The 23,304-nt window shown below is 41.2% G+C and overlaps 2 protein-coding genes across 2 annotated transcripts in view; one reads left to right on the top strand and one right to left on the bottom strand.

Moving 5' to 3' along the window:
• The window catches only part of LOC137592145 (ADP-ribosylation factor-like protein 15), a 95,460-nt gene extending 93,176 nt beyond the window's left edge, over window positions 1–2,284 (bottom strand). Inside the window, exon 1 of the mRNA XM_068310071.1 lies at window positions 1,957–2,284. Within this exon, the coding sequence (XP_068166172.1) occupies window positions 1,957–1,968 (12 nt within the window). The 5' untranslated portion in view covers window positions 1,969–2,284. The remainder of the gene's footprint in view (window positions 1–1,956) is intronic.
• Window positions 2,285–6,899: 4,615 nt separating this feature from the next.
• snx18a (sorting nexin 18a) lies at window positions 6,900–22,732 on the top strand. Its single transcript, XM_068310069.1, has 2 exons — window positions 6,900–8,902; window positions 15,690–22,732. The coding sequence occupies exons 1-2, from the start codon at window positions 7,402–7,404 to the stop codon at window positions 15,941–15,943; spliced, it is 1,755 nt and encodes a 584-aa protein (XP_068166170.1). The 5' UTR covers window positions 6,900–7,401; the 3' UTR covers window positions 15,944–22,732.
• Window positions 22,733–23,304: the final 572 nt, after the last annotated feature.

The raw sequence follows: 23,304 nt of genomic DNA, 5'->3' as shown, positions 1-23,304 counted from the left end.
CACTTTAACTCATGGGCGTCTGCAGTTGGCTGGAGATATGGTCCATGGTTTTTGCAATAGAAACCTAATTCAAACAATAACCCAATAAATGCAGGAGGAAGCTCCATTTCGATAGACGTCAAGGACATCATCATCATATGTTTTGTGGTAAATTTTGGGTTGACTTACAAAAATAACATGAACATCCAGGTTAAGTGACTGATGTTTAGTGGTGTCATCCCTTCAATACCTTATGGATATACAAGATAAACGTAATAACTTATACCCCTGGCCTATAAGGCCTACGTAAAGGATGGAGTTCAGAGCACATTCTTGGCATGCTGCCCCACGTTCCATCCACTGCATCTGAAGCTCTCTCTATGACACTCAACACATTTCTTGCAAAATCTGCCAGGGCCCAAGAATTGTTCACAGCTAGCAAAAGTCCTCTTGTTATAGCTACAGTTTTGTGTGTTCTTTTTTAACACTATCATAATCATGTACATTTTTAAAAGAGAAACAAGATGGATAGATTGTGCTACAGTAATAACTCAAACTACAGTTATTATCAGGGAACAAAGTAAAGTAATGCCATTCACCTTCATTTCGAATTCCCTGTGAGGTCAAACATATTAAGACATTATCTAAAAGTATGTGCAATATTTAGTGGAAGGTCTTACTGAATTATAGGAAAAGGATACTGGATTTTGGGTTATGTGCCAGGTCTCCAGTGTTTCACAGCAGGAATAGAGGCCCTATGTTTGACCTGAAAGGACAACTAAGTGTTTGGGTCCAACAATTACAGCTGTGCTCTCCACACAAGATTGTTTGTCACACTCAATCTTAAATCCTCCAACATTATTGCCCTTTGCTGAGAGAAAAATATGAGTACTGAAGGTAAATTCAAATTATATTATTTGATCATTCAAGTGCCTTGACAACAATACCTCTTTTGTTTCCTTTGATAGCAAAGACACAGAAATTATAGAACAACTAATGTAAGCTATGAATGTGCCAACTTTGTGTTTCTTTAGTCCTGACAATGTTTGTTATTCCAAGAGAAGACACAGGCCACAGACAGGCTAGACTTAAAGTCCACCATTTCTCATTCCAGTTACAAGACAGGACTTTTTCGTCTTAAGAAAATCCTCAGTGAAGGTGAAGTTCAAAGTTCTTTTTAGGTACAGAATCTTGACATGGATATCAGTCTCAGAGCTCTAAGTGAAAGCTCAAATAACATCTAAGCTGTCTAGGAAGTCTGGTATAAACAAGCTGATAACGGTGGGTGGGCAAGTTCCTCTGCATTTTACTCTAACCACTTGAAAAATTACATTGTCTGAACCGCTTTCCTTGTCAGAAAACGTTCAGTTACAGCTTTCCCTCCATTGTAGCACAACACCACCCATTCCATCCCCGAAAAATAGTGGAAAGGCCCCAAATGCTTACTTTCTGGGGTTAAACCTCAAACATTGGCCTGAAAGTAAGTCATGTTTGGACACAGATATAACTAATGTGCTATAAGGAGCTAATCCAACCAATGCATTACATAGAGTCTCACGGAAAGATCTGAAAATTTACGCAGCTTTGTCTTCCTCTGACCCAAATCGAACATGTCCAGTGAATTGTGAATGACAAAGATCTCAAATTCACAGAAGGGAAATTTTCTCCCAAGCAGCGCGATCCTTCCAAAGGGTGCAGCTTTAGTGGAGCAACTGTGAGTTTTCACAAACTGACTTCGTCCTCCTGGTTCATTACAGAGAGAGCTAACAGGACTAGCTGTCGTGTTTCACATGTAAACAGGCTGGGTCAGACCTTGTTCACAAAACACTGACAGGAGAAAGCTGCAGGCGAACGGCTGGTAATCATGAAGTGACAACCATGTTAGCCTAACAGGCGTTTGTTGGAGTAGAAGCAGAACTGTCAAGTACTACAACGTCACGACCAGTATTACACACAAAATTCCATGTATTTACTTACCAAATAATCCATGTACTATCACTGACCAGTCACCGACGCACGTCTGGCTTTGCAGTAATCCTGTTTTTTGCTTCAGTGAGTCCAAAATGTAATGGACTTGCCCACACGTCGCTTTGTATTCCCCGCCTTTCGACAGCCACAGCAAAATAAAACCCGACCTTTGGTGTGATTTAACGGCACAAATCTTTCAGCCGTTGTCGTCACTGGTGCCAGCTTCAACGCAGACACGACTGAGTTTGTTTAGGACGACGGGAGCCGCTGGAATGGAACGGTTTCTCCTCAATAACGCTCCCCAGACCACCGGCTGCCTTCAGATTTTTATCAGTTGTGTTTGGTTGAGGAAACGAGCGAAGCGACGGCTCTACGTCACGCGCGTCGCTGCGCAGACGTAGCGGGGTCACGTGATCAAACACATGGAAGCTATTTTCATTCAGCTGAGCGTTATGACCTGAATTCAAGTAAATTAAACACCACGATCAAATAAAACGTTAATATATAGCTAGTCTAATACATAATACATAAATACATATAAATAAATACATATAAATACATAAATATTTATTTTAGCACTTCTGAAGAAAAGCAGTAATACTGAAAAGTAGTTTTCAATTCATGTTTTAACTTATGTTTAACTGGAATATGTCTGTATGAAAAAACTAATATCGTGACAAAAAATGGAATTGTGTTGCCAGAGGGCTATTTACGATATCAAATTGTGCCAAAATATTTTACACCCTTATTCATTATCAATCAAGTAAAGCAGCACCATCCTAAAGAACATGATCTTCTACCTGCACAGTCATGTAGTTACAGATTTTCCACAGAATTATCTCGCTTGAAGTAGCAGCAACCTCTTGGATAATACATTACACAATACATTATATATTTAAGAGGATAGCACTGTAAGTGCAAACACAATTCAGTCAATGAATGTTTCCTCTGGGACACAAAGGCTTGATCTTAGATGAAGATAGAAGATAGATAAAATAATACACATTTATTATAAGAAAACACAACCTCGTAGTGTGCTAATGTGTATAAAGTCAGAACCACTTGTGTCTACCTAGAATGGGTTACTGTATATTAATAGTTGAGTCGTCATGTTTTTCTTTTTTTAAAACATCCACATACTGTAATAGATATATGAGTTATATTTTAAAATATATGACAATGGTGTTATGGCACCAATCAAAACACTGCTAATCTAATTTACATGTATTTCTCCAGCCAAGATCACAGTAAAGCCTCTTTGGATTTGCCGTCAGACTAAACAAGGCTAAATTAACTAGAGAAAAATTTGCAAGGCTTGTCAAAATGAAGACTGAGCACGCAAAAAAAGTAATTGCTTGATATCTTCCATAGGAAGAATATAAATCACAAGTCTGTTAATGTGATGCAAGCTGTGCACTGAAGTAATTGCTGTTTCCAAGTACCACACTCCTCTTCAATAATTTATGTGTTGTGCTATAAAGGAAATCTCCCTGAACACAGTTAAGTGAAAGGTGAACTAGATGTGCTCTGCACAGTTCTGACAGGCATGAAGGATACTGAGGAGACACAGGAAGACTGATTGTAGCTCCCTTATTATACAGATTATTTAAACAGGTGTAAATCGTAAACGGTTTTGTCCTCTTTGGTTCAATAAGAGATGAGAGACCTCTGGTGGACAATAGTAAACTGGTGGAATGGATGAAAAAAGCGTTGGTTTATGCCGCTGTTATTTGTTTTTTCTCTAATATTAGGTTAAGCTAATATTATTGCCTTATTTGTTCTACCACCGGAACAACAAGTCCATCCATGTTTTATTTGCTTCTATCGAGAGGCCATTAACATGTAATGTACTGCATTACAAGAGCTGTTTGACACAGCTTTATTGTTCTGCACCATAAGCACTTATTTATTATTGCCTGAAATGTTTTCATAAAGAGTTGACATGATCATATTGGTCTCTAGTTGTGTATAATATCTGTTTCAGTAATTAAATAAGGTGTGTCTTAATACAGTATAAAAACACAGAAAACAATGGAGGCAGGAAAGGAGGTAGAGCTGAAAATGTCTGCCTAATTCTATTATAAAAGGTTTTTAAAATTCTGTCTTTACGTCTCATTCTTGTCATAAATTTAACAAATATAATCCAGCACAAAACATATTTCCAAATTGCTCTAAATCTGCATATCCTTAGAAAAAGAAGTTCAAGTGTGAATCATATTTTAAAAGGAACAGTTCACCGTTTTGTTTATTATCACTTACACGTTATTTGCTCTGATTCATCATTCAACCACTTTTTTTTTAACTAAGCTTATTTATCAGCAATTAATGAGACAGCTTCTACCTACTACTTGTTTTTAATGTAGCATATTTTCATACATTACATATTGCTTGCTGTTCTCCCATAAGGCAAAATAGGCTAACAGACTTTCCTGTTATTAAAATATGAATTTCCTTGTCTGTTCTGGACAAGTGTTTAACAGGGCGAGTGATGATGTGAGGAGACAGTGTGTCCCCACCAAGAAGGAGTACTGGTGAGATGACAGACAGCAGCTGCTGAAAGAAAATAACCTCAAGAAGGAGCTGTCTGTCAGAGGCAGAGGACAAGATAGCACGGAGGGAGCCTGACATCATGTCTCTTTACCTACTTTCCTCTTATCTAGAGTAAGGTTATGAAACAGCTACACTTAGCGATGGAAAGCTGCAGAAAGTGAATGAAAACTCATTGATGGGTGTTACAAAAGAGACGAGATCATCACTCTTTATCAAAACCTCGTCATATTAAAAAAAGGTTTTAAAAAAATTACATCAACACATTTACATTGCTAATTAAATACTTTAACTTGAAGTGGAAGGTGAACATAATAAACTGACAGTGTTGATGTATGTCTTTATTTTTACAATGAGAAGGGTAATGAATATATTGACACTATAACCTATACTGTGGACAATACTCCACCGTTATAGGTTTCATTACCTAGGCTGCGTCCTCCATCCTCTGCACCTCTGCGAGCTCATCTCACTCCTGGTAAGCTTGCAGAAATTAATCCTCGAGTTTCATCACCTGTATCCATCTAGGAAACCTGCTGCTTATCCTCATTCTCCTTCTCAAGTGAGCTGCACCACTGGGTAAATGACAAAATACTGTTATTGTTTTTTTAAATATTATTCAGACCAATTGTTGAGCATACACGGCTGACCAGAAACCAATTACAGAAAAACCCAGCAATTGTAATTGAGTTTTAATATATTCAAGTCAAAATACTTCGAAATGCTTATATTTTATCTTGGTCTCAATTATGGCAAATTTGTCACTTTTTGTCAACCAACAAAAGCCTTAGGTACCATTGGAAAAATTACAATGTCGTACTTCTAATCTTTGAGTGCTTCAACTAGTATTTCATACTTGAAAAGTTGTTTCTTTGTGTTTTTGAGGATTAGATTAACGTTATTGGTCACATCAGTACTGAAGTCACGAATAGACCTTTATTACTGCGATGAAAATTCACACATCTCCCAATCCCAAAATAACCACAAGAGGACAGTAGAGACCGCAGTTTGATAGAGGCTAAAGAGACATATCATTAATAAATAAATGATTTATAAGTGGTTTATTTTAGTTATTCGACAGGATCAAATGTACCTGTAACTTTTGTTTTTTCAAAACTTTGTTGATGGAAAATATTCGGTACAGGTTTTGTGTTTGGTTTCATGGCCTTGACTAACAAATCTAATTTGTAAACATGAAGGTTACCTCCAAACTTTAGTGTTATTTCCACGCATCAATTCCCTTCTTCATCTGTTAAACAGAGACTGTAGGAACACTCAGTTAGGGTATTGTTGTCTTAGTTGTGTAGATGTGTGTTAGAAATGTGTACTAACTGCATGGTTGCAGGCGCCCTTGTGTGCTTTGTTTCAGGGGGCCTGTGTATACACTAAAACTAACACAAAAACATGTACACCTGAGTGACTATGAAATTTCCCTGCGGGGATTAATATAGTATACTTCGTCTTCTAGTTAATGTGTCCACTTATGGTTTCATATTATTCTACTTACGCAATTAGATAATCCCAATTTGTTTGAATCAATCCAGTGGATTGTCAAAAGTTCTTTAAAGATGTCTTGAAGAAACTTTCTTTTAAGTCCAGTGGATTGATTCAAACATGTTTGGCTAACCATGACCTGGGAGAATAAGAACCTTCACAGACACCATTCCGCAACATCCGTAAAATAAAAATTTTACACTGACCTACTTTCATAGGTAAGGGACATTTAATATAAAAGACGAGGGAGAAGGCCGGTGTGAGCAAGACCATAGATCAAAGCTAGTGCTTTGATCTATGAAATTAGGTCAGAGCACTAGCTTTGATCTTTGACCTATGCAAGGAGGTCATGGTAACATTTTGAATTCAGGGGTGTTGCAGTCTCTGACTCCATTGGTTTCTTTTTTCTTTGAGATTCATGCATATGTACATTCACACTGTACTTGTTTCAGATGTTCTGAGATTTTATGTGAAATTGGACACATAAAATGCACGCAGCATTTTCTCTCCTCAAGGATGTCAGTTGTACTGTGAACATAAAATTTTAGGTTGTGAATTTAACATTTTGAAATTAAAAAATTAAATCAGGGTCACGTCTGTAAAGACAAATTGAGAAAAAAAACTTTTCTTTTGAATTATCTTAAAAGATAAAACGAAAACCAGGGCGGCGAATTGCTGTGTTTTTAACTTCTTAACTGTTATAACTTTCATGTGCATTTCTTTTGTGTAATTTATGTTTATGACTGTATGTGTGTAAGCAGAGTCAATAATTTCCCTTGGGATTATTAAAGTATTCGTTCGTTTGTTCATTCATTCATTCGTTCATTCATTCGTTCGTTCGTTCCTACGTGGGCATTACGGAATCGATGCTGAAACGTTGAAACGTTATATTGGACAACTTTCTTGCAGGTTTATTTTTGGTTAATCTTTCTGTAACGATGGGCTATGGGCTAGAATGTAGCCCCTAAGGCCGGCACTTTTCTTGGACACTTTTATTGTAGATAGTTGATTTGTATTGCCTGTCGAGATCGCAGCGCTTTGAAGCTCTGCCCTCGATTAGCCAGCCTGACTTCCCTGTGGCTCCAGCATGAGCTCGTCGGGCAGAAGCTTCAGACCTTGGGGGGGGGGACTGCAGAGCTCTGCTTGGTGGTGCAACAGTGGAAATACCCGTCCAGTCCACACACACACTGCAACCACTGGATGAAAACCTCTACCGACTCCACGGGGGGCTGATCGAGACGAGTACTGCTCCGAAGAGGGACACAAACGGGACTTTTTGCTAACAGAAGAAGTTTATACGCCGACTTTGGAGGGTAGCTTCGGATGAGCTAGCCTGGCCGCTCCTCCTCCTGCCCGGATCGGACAGCTTGAACTTCCCCCGCTGTCCTGCTCTTCCCCCAGCTGTGGTGAATCATGGCGCTCCGAGCCAAAGCGCTGTACGACTTCAACTCTGAAAACCCAGGAGAGGTGTCGGTGAGGGAGAACGAGATCCTGACTCTGTACAGCGAGCAGGACATTGACGGCTGGTTCGAGGGGGCGAACAGCAAAGGCGAGCGGGGCTTGTTCCCCGCGTCCTACGTGGAGATCCTGAGAGACGCAGCCGCCTTCAGCGCCAACAGCAGCTCCAGCACATCTGGGGACACCTTCACGGACTCCCGATACACCAACATCCCATCGGGAGGCTTTGACGGCTCTCAGAATGTAGTTGATAACTTTTCTAGATCTCCATCGTCTGGTTTCACGGCGCACACCCAACAGCATCCTCCACCACAGCAGCAGCACACCTACCAGCTGCCAAACCAGGGCAGCGATGACGACTGGGATGATGACTGGGATGATAATTCCACGGTGGCGGATGAGCCAGGGACTGCAGCAGGGAGGTACCGCGACTTTGAAGGCAATGGCCCATCCACTTACAGTCTGTCAACGTCCTCCATGTCGAGAGGCAACGCGCAGCACTCGAAGAGCACCGCCACGGTCAGCAGGAACCTCAACAGGTTCTCCACTTTTGTGAAGTCAGGAGGAGAGGCGTTTGTTCTTGGGGAGGCTTCAGGCTTTGTGAAGGATGGGGATAAGATCTGTGTTATAATGGGTCAGTATGGTCCTGAGTGGCAGGAGAACCCTTATCCATTTTCGTGCACGATTGATGATCCGACTAAACAGACCAAATTCAAGGGCATGAAAAGCTACATCTCTTATAAGCTGACGCCCACCCACACGCAGACCCAGGTCAACAGGAGGTATAAACACTTTGACTGGCTGTACGCTCGCCTGGTGGAGAAGTTTCCTGTCATCTCGGTGCCACACATCCCAGAGAAGCAGGCCACAGGACGCTTTGAGGAGGACTTCATCTCCAAGCGGAGGAAAGGTCTCATATGGTGGATGAACCACATGACCAGCCACCCTGTCCTGGCCAGATGTGATGTTTTCCAGCACTTCCTCAGCTGCAATGATGAAAAGGCCTGGAAACAGGGGAAAAGGAAGGCGGAGAAGGACGAGATGGTCGGAGCCAACTTTTTCCTTACCATCAGCACCCCGTCAGCTCCGCTCGACTTCCAGGAGGTCGAGAGCAAAATCGATGGATTCAAGACCTTCACCAAAAGGATGGATGACAGCACCTTGCAGCTCAATGCAACTGTCAGTGAGTTTGCCCGCAAGCAGATCAGCGGCTTTAAGAAGGAGTATCAGAAGATGGGCCTGTCGTTCAAGGTCCTCAGCCAAGCCTTTGAGATGGACCAGCAGACATACTCCACTGGACTCAACCAGGCAATATCCTACACCGGGGACGCCTACGAAGCAATTGGAGAATACTTTGCTGAGCAGCCTAGCAAGGATTTGGACGTCATTATGGATTTGTTAGGTCTTTACCAAGGACACCTGGAAAACTACCCAGACATCATCCATGTCCAAAAAGGTAAATAACTCACAACTCATTCCGTTTTAATCCATTTTCACCCATGGATTCATTTGATTAATATTCCCTTCAAAGGAGATTCTCTGTGACCAGTATCGACTTTGATTATTTTTGGACAAATAACTCCAAAGACAACATAACTTGCTCATTAACATACATGGCCAACAAACAAAAACAAAGGTAATGTGGAAGATGGACATTATTCAAGTCGGAACAACACAAGTCATGAAATTTAGCTAAATATATCTCTCCTGGAATTTATCATAAACTCAGTGTTTCAGTTACAATAGTGTTTACTATTAATAGGATCATAAATCCTGTATCCAAACATTATTTCCTTTATGAAGGTAGGCTGAGGTACAATCACCATGTTTCAGAGAGAAACACAGAAACGCTGGTGTTTTCACTTCCTTTCAGTTCGACTTGTCTAAAACACCTTAAAGCTGAGGTCACTTTGTAAAACAAATATCTCCTATTTGCATTTGGATATTGGTGTGCATGCTGCCGCTTGTGGCACCTGCTGCGATGGTCAGTGCCTGTTCGGCTCTGTTTGACTTTCCATTACTGATGAAGTCTAACACATCAGAGCCCTGGAGTCAGTCTGGGCTGACTCGTCCATCACCACAGTCATGTAGAACAAGATATGTAGATGATTGTCCATGGGGGTTTGTGGTCTTTGCACATAAAGTGGGTGTTAGAGCAATCTAGGCTGCTCCTCTGCATGACCCCAGCCCAATTATTGTTCACACTGTGCAACAAAATGTTCCCGTTACACAAGAGGCACAGTATTGTTTAACTTTTGTGGTAAAAGATCTGCTTTTTGCTGAAACGTAGAATGTGGGACATAGGTTTGTGTAGGTTTGCTAACAATAAAATAGGATATGAAGTAATTATTTTCATCTCATATATAATGTTCTTTCCCACTGAAATATAAAACAACATGATTCTCAGGATCAGTCGGATTCTCCAGTGGTGTCCAGTACTTAACTGTTAAATCTGTCGCTTGTATCAATCCTAATACTGACTGTCATACCATAGCTTTTCAAAGTGACAGGCTTTTTCCTGTTGGCTTGTTTTAACCTCCTTTTCTGCGTCCATTCTGTCAACAATGGACAACACTGTAGGAACAGCACAGACTTTGGGCTCCAATCAGGTTTGCCACGTAGGCTCACAGTTTGGTGTGATAAGCCTTGGCCTGTTGCCTGGTATGAGATAAACTCGTGATTTAATAGCACACATGGAGGACCTTGCTGCAGACACAATGTTGAGAAAAGGTGAAGTGAAGCAGGGTAGAAGCAGAGTTGATGGTGAAGCCAGGTGATACAGCAGATGACAGGAAAGCCGTGTTTAGTGCGTTGAATTAAAAATTACCTTTATGTCCAAGTGTTTTTTTGTTTTGGTGCGCCCCCATGAGCAACTTGTAAGGGGTCGGTGCCTTGCTCAAGGGCACCTCAGCAGTGTTCAGGAGGCAAACTGGCAAACTTTTTGGTCCTAATGGGCCTTGAATCGGCCATCCTCTAGTACCCAGCCCAATACCCAGTGGACTGAACTGCCCCTAAGCAGCACTGATAATTGCGGTGGAATGACTGATAGGGAGAGAGGTTTGTGACAAGTTGGATGGTTTTTAAATGATGGTAAATCTCACTGCTGTGTGTAGATGATGGTTTTCAGCTGTGGTTTAAACATTCACCCGCCCTGTGAATGTGTGTGTTTGGCCTGTTGCCTGGGCTTTTGTCTGCCCTTGCTTTTTCTCAGTCTCAAATATTTAATTAAACACTCCTTTTTCTCCCTTTCCCATCTGCTGCTCAAGTTTTAAAATGCCTTTCCTGATAAAATTATGTCGGAAATGACAACTAGTTTTCCTGAGTTGCATATTGAGGCTTATTGCTTTCCTCTCCTGAAAGACCACGTTCTTTGTTATCACTAACCAGAGTGCACATCTCCACAGCAGAGGTGGTCGCGTAGAAACAAACTGGGCCGGGTAGGCCAGCAGGGACGCAGAAGGGCTTTATCGATCCATGGCTGGAGCTGTGATCAGGGTTAAAAGTCAGGAACAAAACACGTTCAGATCAAGGTGACTACATTCGGTCATCAGCCACATGCAGGAGATTGTTTTGTGAAGTCCTCTAGTCGTTGTCACTTTTGCTCTCTTTAGGAGAACTCTGTCAAAGTATTGCTTGTCATTCTTGTCAATGGCTGAATTACATTTTTAGCTCCTGCATCTGAGCTAATGGGACGTCAGACATTAGGTGTTTATTTTATATCATCGCTAAGGAGAGAGGAGTCAAAACCTTACCACAGAGGGACTGTAAACACCATCGATCCCCACCTCCTCAGGGACATCAGTAGCCGGGAGCTGGACGGGGATAATTATAACTGGCTCTTCTTTCACAAACATATTGAACTGTTTATCATGTATTTTTGTCCTGTTCTGCTCGTATGGCCTCTGATGGCATTAATGTTCCTATTATTTCAAGCTGCTGCACTCACTGTAAATGCCTGCTGGTTACAATCCAAATACAGGTTCTACTGTTGATTCTGAGATGTCCTGAAGAACATTTAAATGATCTTATTCATCTTTATTTAAGCTAATAAGTTAAAACTTGAAAAAGCAGCTTATGTCATGGCAAAAATACACAAAAACACGTCATTATATTCTCAGCTCACAGACTATTTGTCTGGTCAAATACAACCAACACGTAATCCGTTTGATCTCACTGGCAGCAGTTTTAAGAAGAAATACTTGTTAACTTTAGTCCTAGGTGTGTTATCACTGTGGCTAAACCAACAGCACCACCTGCTCTCAGAGCATGTTAGCAAATATAGCCCAGAGTCGTTTATCAGGTGAATATAAGAGACTACTTTCAGTAAAGAACACACATAGATGTACGCCCTCAATCACATTTACACACTCTAATCTGCACTTGTCTGTTTCTCTGGTTTAATCTGCTTGAAAGCATAGGCTGCATTCAGAACACGTTCAGACACAGGAAGGTAAGATCAGTCGTACCTCTGGTGAAATAAGGTCAGTTCATCAGTTACTAAATCGGTGACTTGCTTGCTTCACTTGGTTTTCATAGTGTCCATCTGGACTGTACAGATGATCTCTGTACGTCTTTTATTCTAAATATCAACACATCATGAAGAACGACACTTTATCCACATAGTAGGTCACATAATAAGGGCAAATTTTAAGAGACATGAAGTTTTCTAGTTGTGTCGCCCTTTCAGTCGACACTCCCTGTGTGCATGTCTGATGTGTTGTTGGATAAATGCCTGCTAAAGCACCAATGGGTGGCGGCTGGTGGAGTGATGAGATGGGGATTGCCGCTGGTTGTTCAGGTCACAGGCTGGCAGGAGCTCAGGGTTGTGTAACCAGGGATTACGTAAGAGCTGGAGCTGCAGCCTGCAGTTAGTTCAGCATGGCTCGGTGCCACCTTCACACACCCCGGGAGGATTCCTTCAGGGACCTTCCTCAGGATAGCTTCTCAGTGCAAAACCGTGCAGGATGCTGCAAGCCTCATTAATCGCTCCAGGTGAAGCTGGGGTCGGCCAGTAGTTCGAGGCGGCGCATCGTCAATTGCCATAGTTTTAATATATTTATATCACTCACCTCAATTTCTGTCATTATCAAATACAAACTGTTATCATCACCTGTTATTATCAGATGATAAAATCATCTGAAAGAGCAGTTATTATGATGAAATATGCATTTCAAAAGAGCTAGACTGGAAAAGTCAGGACAATGTGCTTAAAAGACAAAAAGGTTATTGAGATGATTTTTAATCTGTTTGACAGAAGAAGCAACATTTCAAATGGTTGGTTTTTTTCAAACTGCCGTTGTTTCAGAAAAGTGTTTTGTTTTTTTTCCTTATTTGCACAATTAATTCTGTGTAACATTACATATCGTATATGGAGGTCACACTAAAGCTGTTGCACTCCAGGAAGTCACTGTGGATCATCCCCTCTATAGGAACTCACAGCATCTGTCACACACATCATCTGGTTTGCTGCTCCACCAGCAAAACAAGCGATATAAAGATTTCCTATCGTTCTCTGGGATATTGCAATGGACATTTTAAAATTCTTTTATAAGATGTCTTTGACTGCACATCTCTTTGATCCAGAAATGATTAATTTATTGACAGTGAAAATAATCTTCATTTGAAGCTCTATTGTAGAACTCTTGTAGGTGGTTGTGTGCTGGCAGTAGGCCGACAAAGCTTCCCGGCAGCAGCTGTAAAATTGCTGCGGCTCTGTATTTTCTATCTTGCTGACTATCTTGCTTTCTCAGAAATCCTCTATGGTAACAATTATTCCTCCTTAGTCCACAACTTGGCTTTGAAAGAACAGGAAGCTAGAGACCTCACAGATACAGTAAACACTTTGGGGATTTGTATTTAAGTCTTCAGACAGCTGTCCGAGACTGAAGACTCTCTGTTTCACCTGGTTTCTGTTCCGTAATGTTCGCCTCTATCTGATACATTCAGTCTGTTTTGCACTGAAGGAATTTCAAAGATCTGGGTTAAACTGCAGCCAAGAGGTCTCCAGCCAGGAGGCAGGCTGGCATCTCTGTAAGAGATGTCTCACAGGAGGGATTTCATTCTATTTATTAGCCTGGGTTCTGTAATATACCCTAACATGGTGAGAATTTTGAGTTGTAAAGAGAAAGGGTACCTCAAGGTTCGACAGAAGTGAAGAGTGCAATAAAAGGGAAGTTAAGTCTTCTGTTTCAGGAAACGAGTTCAGGTGATGCTTCTCACATAATGCACTTGCAAATGTTGTGCAGGGTCGATGTGTGAAGATTTGCTGCGTTCCTCAAGGGCCCAAATCTGATCTATGCACTCAGCCCTAACTCCATTCTGTAATACTCAATCACCAGCTGATAAGTCGTGCAGGAAGGCCATCTTACTACATGCCATCTGAGGCGTTTCTAGCAATTACACGTCTGTCAGGTCAGACCTACACAACTGTTGGAGAGTTTCAAAATACTGAGCTGACGAATGTTTCTACAACATCAGACAAGGATCGAGAAGAGATCCAATGGATGTAGTGCAAAATACGTTTAAAACGTCTCAGATTAAAATCTTTCATGATCAGTTAATCTGCAGCATTTTTGATGGTAATTGCTTTTTAGAACCATGTGATGTCTTTACATTAGTCCAGAAGGAAGACCGTAATGTTACTAAAACAGGAAAATCCACCAATCAAGATAGAAATCAGGGAATGGCACGAAAAACACAAATGCTTTCTGCACACACACACACAAGATAACATTCTGATCACAACCCTTGCGCATCCTTTGACTCCTTCTGCAACGTATGAACATTTTCAATGGTTGGATCAGACAGAAGCTAATTTCCTGTCAGTGTCTCATTCGTTTGATTCTTGGCACTTATTTCTCATAACATTGCTTCCTGCTTTCATGAGCTCCTTTTCTTGTTGCCATTTTTGCCCCTGGTGAACCATTTTTCGGGAAAGTTGACGGCTGAATTTCTTGCTTTGAACCCAGTCTTGGTGAAGACTTATTCTGTAAAATAAATCTATACAGCAGTTTATTTGCAGAGACTAAAGGAAGCAACAGCAGTGACCATTCACTGAGTGTCAGAATTTGAGGTTTGTAATCATCATGTCTCAATCTTTTAACAATATATACCCATAAAAGCCACAAGTACCTCTTCCTGACAGAGTGAAACCTCAAGACCGTCACACACTGCAGTCTGTCTCAGAGGCTGCTGTGTATTATTTTCAGTCATCTGTAGGGGTTTCCCATTCAGATCTCTTGAAGCTCATCAGTAATAACTGTTCATTCTTCAGCGTCTGTGGCTAAACCACTATGATTGACTTCACAACGCTAAAATGATTTCATACCTCTCACAGCAATGGCTTGTCAGATAAAGCGAAGCTAATGTCAGCTGGATATGGGCTTCTTTCGACTTGAAGTGTTTAGCTAACCACAACGAATACAAGTCTCGGAATGGAAGGTAGAGATCACATTGATCTTGCGTGACAGTGTAAATTTGAAAAATTAAGATCAGATGTATTTCATTCAAACACCGTGTGGTTAGAACCTTAAGTCCTTCAGAATCAATACTTTATTAAATGTATTCCCATGACGTCTCATTGGAGGAGTCATAGCATTCAGCGTGAGTTCTGTCCGACGTGTCAGTGAACGTCGCGTCACTGTGACTGATGAGTCTGGGGGTTTAGCTTGAAGGATGTGGGAACATGTGTAGCTCATGTTCATGTCAGTACGTCATTTACTTTCCTGTTGTTCAGACCCTGTGTTCATCAAACTTTAGCGGGCAGTAAATTACTCACCCGTGACATCAGCAGCACAAAATATCCCACAAAACAGACATGTTCATATTTGGTGGGTGCTGGTCGATGGTATCATGCTGCAGCAAAATCCCCTTAAATGGTTGTTTTTAGCATTGAGCGTTGAAGCGACTGAATCTACTTAAACCCACTCACATTCCCAAACTAGAGACTGATGTTGTTCTGGAAGTTTCTATTTTTAGCCTACCTTTTGAAGTTAAATTAAAAGTTATTGAGATTATTGACCCCGTTGAACAGATCTGAACATCAAATGTCTGTTTGAGGTATTCAAGTTAAATGTAGCCTCCTTGTGGGATACTTTCTGGATTGTTTTGTCTTCTTATTGAGTGTTGCTGGTGTGGGTTTTTTTTTCTTTCTTTGCAGTAGTTACTCTCACACGTCGCAATAAAAATGGAACAAAAAAAAAAGTCCATCTTGATTATAATTTGAACTTTATTTCTCCACACAGGAGCCCTGACGAAGGTGAAAGAGAGCCAGAAGCACGTGGAGGAGGGCAAAATGGACCGGGCTCAGTCGGAGGGCATCAACGAGCGCTGCAACATCATCTCCTTCGCTACGCTGGCTGAGATTCAGCACTTCCACCAGATCCGAGTGCGCGACTTCAAGACGCAGATGCAGCACTACCTACAGCAGCAGATCGCCTTCTACCAAAAAATCACGGGCAAATTAGAAGAGGCGCTGCAGAAATACGACAACGCTTAAGAAGCCCTTTGGTTTAGACTTTGGTAATCCATGACCATGGAACTCCCTTTGCCGAGCTGGTGGAGCGCAGCCGACAGCCAGACACTGCTGAACGCTGTTCGTTCAGCACGGTGGGACATTCATGGAGATTATGCTGCAGTAATAACGACAAGATCAAGTTCTCTGTGCGTGTTTGCCATGTTTATTAGGGACTGGATGTCCTTGTTAAAGATAAAGTCAAGCCAGTCTTTTGGCTTTTAGATTTGATGAATCAGAGAAAATGATGATGCACAACCCGACCGCTGTGCGTGTGACTTTAATCTAATCAACGTAATAACCTGCAGAGAGAGGACATTGCATCCTCTGACACCTACATGCCTGGAGCAAGATGTCAAACATCACGCTGTAGCATTGCAACATCATTTTTAATTGACTGTTTTTAATTGACTGCCTCTCCAGGAGCAGCTGGAGAACAGCCTTCCCACCGGAAACACTCCACATCTCCCTCTTTGGCCAACAGGATTCGTGTTTACCCTCTTATCACTAAGCAGCCAGTGTCACCACTGTCTTTCTCTGTGCCTTCTGAGTACATCACTCTGGTCATTTTTGGTAGTAGTTACAAAAGTGCTTTATACACTGTATATGTACAAATATATTCTACGTGTTTTTACATTGCTAAACATGTTGCAGTCTTTGAGAGATCACTGTGCATTTAAATGTGTGCACTATTTTTGTCTGGGAGATAATAATTTTAGTTTGTGGCATTTTTTTCCTTTATGGTGAAAGGATTTTCCTCTGTTGCTGAGTGACAGAATGAGGATCAAGGAGAGATTACCTACTTTGATAACAGGAACCCATGCCTTAAGCAGTGCACAGACCACATGGTGCTGTTTTAAGCTGGCAGGAAGTAAGGGAGGACGGTGGACTGTCGCTACGCTGGATATCTGAATTTATGTCAACAGAGCTTTGGTTTTCTTGCTTCAATTCGAGGGCGGTGTTCATAGATAGGCTGTTGTAGGGGGAAAGGGTTCTTCATTGTTTTAATAATGCATTCGTTTTAATAACACACTTATAGACAGTTGTGTTTGTCATCTTTTTGATGTTCTTTGCATCATGAGGGGACTTGCATTGTAACGGAGAAGCAAAATAAACTCTTCCTTTGCAGGAAGCTCAACCCTGTGTTCTTGTCCAGTATCTAAGTAGGGAATTGTTTGTATGATGGTACATCTGATATCTATCCACAGCATGAGCCTGAGTAAATCTGAGGGGGACCTAATAACGTTCCGTATGTGCTGTTTGTCAGTCGATCCTTCAAAGCGCCTCAGATAGTCACAGCATTGACGTCCTATCAGCCATGTAAAAGAAAACACTGCAGCTCTGCAGGTTTCAGGCTGTGGCTCTAGAGGACTGATGCGTCGTGTCGATGTTTGAGGCTCGGTTCACACGTAGCTCACAGATCTGCTGACGGCGCAGAGCTCAGCCCATCTGGGACATCTGCACACTGTTAGGAGTGCTGGACTGAACACAACACAACACAGAGCGTTAGTGAACAGGAAACAGTCCCGAACCTGCCAGGAGGGCTTCCTATTATTCACCATCACCTCATCTTATAGTCTAAATACAAATAGCTGACAGTGCTTATTAATATTATTCATTGGATTTTTATTCAAAATGTTTTTGTCTTACATAGTGTCGTTTGTTTTTATTCAGTGCTGACCCTTAGTGTACTCTGATGAGGCAGTGGAGCATCTGACAAGATAATTTATTTATTGTGTTTTAATTAATCCATTTCCAAAGAGATTAACATATGACTTTTTTGTTTTAATTTATTTTATATTAATAACACCTCAATGTCACCGTTCTGATGCAGTTAAATGTAAATGAAATGCTGTAATGAAGTCTCCATACACCTCTCAGTCCTAATTTCATCCTGCTACTGTTCTAGCATGGATAACATTCAGTTATGAGTAAGATCAGTCCACTCCCTTCTCTTTCCTGTCATCTGTTTTTCTCCTGTGATCTCTATTTTTCATTTTCTACATAATGCACGCAGTCTCTTGTATTGCTGTGCCTCAGCCTTGGGCTGTCAGAACTGCCAGCGCCTGTGGAAATGGGTGCTCTTGTTTTTCATTCCACTTCTCATCAGCCATAAGAAACCGTGCTGAAAGAGTTAGCCTGATAAATGCTAGGCTCATAAAACTCCAGGGATTGTTAGGGGAGGTTTTCACATAACTGCTCTTAATTCAGCAACACTGTGTACTCATGTGATCTCGTGCAAAAACAGGCAAATGCTTTGACAGCATGTTCACTGCAGCACAGTTACAAGAAAATGGATTCTCTTTCACTACAGTCTTAATTTAGTTTGTCAACCTCTGATTGAGTTTTAGATATTATCTGTCAGCAGCGGACCACATTCCACATTCTCAAACTTCTGGTGCATGAAACCTATTACCACAGACAATGAATATCAGTTATCTGTGAGTTATTCTTACTTCTGCATCATAGAAATTTGTCTTCCACCAGTTTCTATAGTTACTGACAAACAAAAGGTAATGACTCAATAATCTGGCACTGACACGCTAGTTCGACCGCACCACGTTTATAATGAATCGTCGTGAGACTCTGGCTCTATTCAGGAGTCAAAAACCTCCCAAACTGGAAATTCAGGCCCCTTTTCTGTTTGTGAAAATGAATGTTTATCAAGTACGACCAAGTTGTCTTTAATTTATGTAACCTCAACTCCTCACCATTCACTTTAGTACACTACCAATGTCATAACATAATTTCAAAAGATGCCATTTTGACATTGACCCAGACTTCCTCCCATGGCTTCAGCTTTGACATTTAAACTGTCATATTTCGTTTCATGATATTACTACATTGAAATACAAAGTGCAAAACCTGATTTCAGTAAAAAGGAAATGGTTGTGTTGCAGAACTCTCCAGTCACGGTGTAATTGTGAAAAAAACCCCAACATATTATTCTTGCATGATGTGTTGAAACAGCTGTGCCCTCCATCCCCCATGTTGCTTCCATATGAACAAGACAGTTTGAAGTAACGGTGCAACATTTTGAAAAATGTTCTTATTTCCTTTCTGACAACACTAACACCAGACAGTCGCTCCCATTTGGAGGTTAATTTTGAAGCACGGGTCAGAAGCCAATTAGCATAGCCATTAATACAGACCATAACCAGGTTGACACAAAATGAGATCAATTGTTTGGGGGACTTTCCACCACTAAATTTCCTCCTACAGAAGCAAGGCCCAATCTTATCCCTGGTTTTGGAGCGCCTCTCACTTTTGTATTTGCCCCTCAAAAGAGTAACAAGCGGTAGCAGTTGAAATCTTTTCTCTAGGAAATGGGTCATGTCATCAGTAGATAAGTTATATTTAACATAATTATCAGAGACATTTACACATTGGCAAATGTATGCAGCAGTCAGGTCACTCAGTCCCAGAGCAGTTTGGCTGCATTCTGCTGAAAATCAGATTAGATGTCTGCTTTGCTGAGGCAAGTCTGTCTCTGCTGGCGTCATCAGCTTGTGACAACTCTGACCTTGGTTACAGGATAGAACTAAAGAATGGGTGAAAGTTACACAATCTGCATGCCAAAGATACATGAAATACATTCAGTGTCTTAAATTACCTGAGATGAGGGCGGGTAAAATACTTGCATTTGACAATAAACAGATATTCCTACAAATCTTCAACATTTTTGCGTTGCTAGTTGGGAAGATGTGTAACATTTCTGCACTTAGTTTAACAGAACAGTAGCCGTCTTTCAATTGCACTGGGCCTGTTTGCAAAGCATTCTGGGATTTTCTGCAGTTACCTCCCACTCCTTGATTCTCAGGGGAAATTTGGCTCCTTGTAACGCTGACCTCACATTACACTCCCAGTGGTACTATTCCTTCCTGAAAACTAGTGTGTGTGTGTTGGTGTGTGTGCGTGAGAGAGAAAGAAAGAGAGAGAGAGCAATCATGTGACATTTTGATTTACATACTGTCATCGTCATCGCTGTGAAAAACTGTATGGTCACATTTTCCTGTCACGATTGTCTTGCGGTTGTGTAACCGTCTGCTTGGAAATATGATGTCAAAAATATTTTTGTTTTTAAAAACAACAATTACACCAGTTTTCTTTCTCCTTCTGTTGTTTGCTTCACAAGCAGCATACCTAAAATGATTCAACTCTGTCATGTGTTATTTTAAAGAACCACCGGAACAGCTTTGTGCAGCTGGTTTAATTAAATCTACACATCAATCCCCAGTTTACTGCTCAACAGTCTCCACTCGGTGGAAATCAGTCTGGGTTTAGTCAGGATCATTTGTTGTTTTTGATTCCTGCAACGCTGCATTATTTTATTAGTACATTTGTTTTCTTTTTCTCTGTGTAGGAACAGAAAACTTGCCCACATTAAATGCTGAATGGTCAACATTTCAAGACCTGTTGGGTTTTTGCAGGAAGTGTGATTAACACAACATGTGAGCCAGGTCAGCGTTTCCTACGAGATCATCCATTGACCTCAGCACAGCACCACTCCCACGGACACGAGCCCGGAACTAAAAAAGGCTCAGACGTTTAAAAATGTTTTTATGCTAAAATTACATTCACGCTGTCTAAAATAAATGCACTGATCTTCAGGATTAGCAGAGCACCAGGCAGTTAGTGCAGGTGGCGATGGTTGGAATAGATTTTAAACGTCGCTGGCATGGCGACGTCAGCATCCCGCCAAAACTATCACCCACCAAATGAGTTTTCATTTAAGACTCCAGAATAATCCAACTTGTTTGAATTACTTTTTCCATTATTTTATTTGCAGTGGAAAAAGAAAAAGTGCCTCAGCGAAATCTGTATGTGACCTTTTAACTTTATCCACATCACAGTGGAGAAACAAAGCTAGTAGCATTTATTACCTAGCAGCAGCAAATGCTTCATCCATTTTTGTATATGTTTTCTTACTGATATGAAAGAAATTGAGTGTTTCTAGGAAGACGTAACAAATGTGTGCAGACACAACAAAGAATCACTGCTTGTGTCAAAATGTTCTGACTCTTTTCTGCCATCTCACAGATTTGTCAATAGGCATGGGTGTCTGTCGGCTTTTTATCAACTGTTTTATACAGTATATGGTCCACAATCACTGGAATTATAATCTCAGATTAATGAATGGAGTGGAGCAGTAAAGGGTTTTTGTCATGATGCTTTCACACAAACTGAGTTGATTGCTGCTCATGTTAATATTTAATTTTCTGAACAGATAAGACAAGTTCCTAATGACTATGTTTATTAATTCATTAACTGGGCTCTGTGATATGCTGGCGACATGTCCAGGGTGTACCCCGCTTCTTAGTCATAGTTGGCTGGGATAGGCTTCAGCATGACCCATGAGCCTTAGCTTTGGATTGAGCGGCTGAAGACAAGACGGAAATGACTACATGTTCAAGAAGATGAATTAACTGATATTCAGAGCCCACATAATTCTTGCTTTTGGTCGTTTTCATCTATTGCCAAAATCAGGAAAAGAATAAATGTAAATGTTGTGTCACATTAAGTGAACATATTAATGTCCGCGTCTCCCAGAGGATTAACTTTCTATCGAGTGTCAGTCCCAGGTCACCGTCTAGGGAGAATAATTTGCTTATGGTTAGAAATCTGCTGGGCTACATGATTGTAATTTTCTTGGTCTCTCAGGGGTGAAGGGTTAACAGCAGGTCCCTTTGACAGATTCTGAAGACTTCATTCAAACAACTTGGGAAGGGACTGGAAGGAAGGACTGGTGACCGTATTGTCTTTTAATTCGTGTTAAAGAGGGGCACATGATTGCTGTCCTGTACCTACAGGCTGTTCAGGAATGTGTGAGCACTTGGCATTCTTTAGGCCTGGTTGTGTTTTTATAGCCCTCACACAGGAAGCTCACTGATGTGGGGCCTCCTTCATGTCGTCCAAAAAATGCTGACTGCCCCACCAACCCCACCTCAATCTTGGCTGTGCTCCAAGATAAACACACACACACACACACACACACACACACACACACACACACACACACACACACACACACACACACACACACACACACACACACACACACACACAGTTTTTTGCCACTGTGCATTCTACCCTCCCCGTTCCTGAGCAGTCTCATTTATAGCCCTAATTCCAATAAACATGCAAGACCAGCAGGAGAAGAGGTCAATTCTCCTTTTCGCTAGATCCATTTGAGTGTACTGAAATACAACGTTTTCTTGTTTTCAACAGAAATTTTGTGATGATACCTAATTTTTTCACAAAAAGTTATTTCAAGTCCATCAGTCCTGAAAGCATCAAAATAAATCCAAAGTGAATAACATACAGTTATATTTTTAATGAGGTATTTAATGATGACCTGAAACCAGAATGATTAATTGGGTTGACTGGAGAGACGTGCACACGGTCACACAAGACCTAAAAATATTACTAGTAATGTTCCGAAACTACGTTAGCAAATATTGGCCACAACCTCCATCTACTTTAACTACATAATTTGTTCCCTGCAAGCTAACTGTCCTAAAGTCAACAAAATGTCACAATGTTTTTCATGTGTTGATGTCATTACACCTTTGGACATAGGACAGAAAGTCTGTGTCAGAGTTTGCACGTCTTATTGTAATCCATACTGACAATCTGAAGTGTGTGTGCGCTAATAAAATTGAAATATTGAAGAAAGGCCCCGTGTCTATTATAAAGAAAGTGAAAACTGCCCTTTAATCCTCGTCTACATGAAAACATAACAGGTCCTTTTCTGCCCTAAGACCCATACTTCCAGGTTTTGTGTGTGTGATGCTGCTGATAAACCACCAACAGAAGCTCACAGGTGAAAACAAGACCTCTGGCAAAGATAAAAATCATTTGAACACACAAATAAACAGTGCTGACCAGCTAACCCTCTTTGTTCACTGCCACACACACACACACACACACACACACACACACACACACACACACACACACTCACACACACACACACACACACACACACACACACACACACACACACACACACACACACACACACACACACACACACACACACACACACACACACACACAATTTCATTGCTTAGGGGTTAGGATTGGGGTTTGGGTTAGGATTAGAAGTTACTTTAAGGTTTAGGGTAAGGGTTGGGGTTAGGGATTAGGGTTAGGGCTGGGGTTAGGGTTAGGATTAGGTTTGGGGTTAGGGGTTAGGGTTAGGGCTGGGGTTAGGGTTGGGGTTAGGGGTTAGGATTTAAGGTTAGGGGTTACGTTTAGGGGTTAGGTTTGGGGTTAGCATTAGGGTTAGGTTTAGGGTTGGGGTTAGGGTTAGGCTTTAGGGTTAGGCTTTAGAGTTAGGGGTT

Source organism: Antennarius striatus, chromosome 3 (genome assembly GCF_040054535.1).
Source record: "Antennarius striatus isolate MH-2024 chromosome 3, ASM4005453v1, whole genome shotgun sequence".
Taxonomy (NCBI): Eukaryota; Metazoa; Chordata; class Actinopteri; order Lophiiformes; family Antennariidae; genus Antennarius; species Antennarius striatus.
Note: the sequence above shows the minus strand (reverse complement) of the source record. Positions and strands in the feature narration are given on the sequence as shown.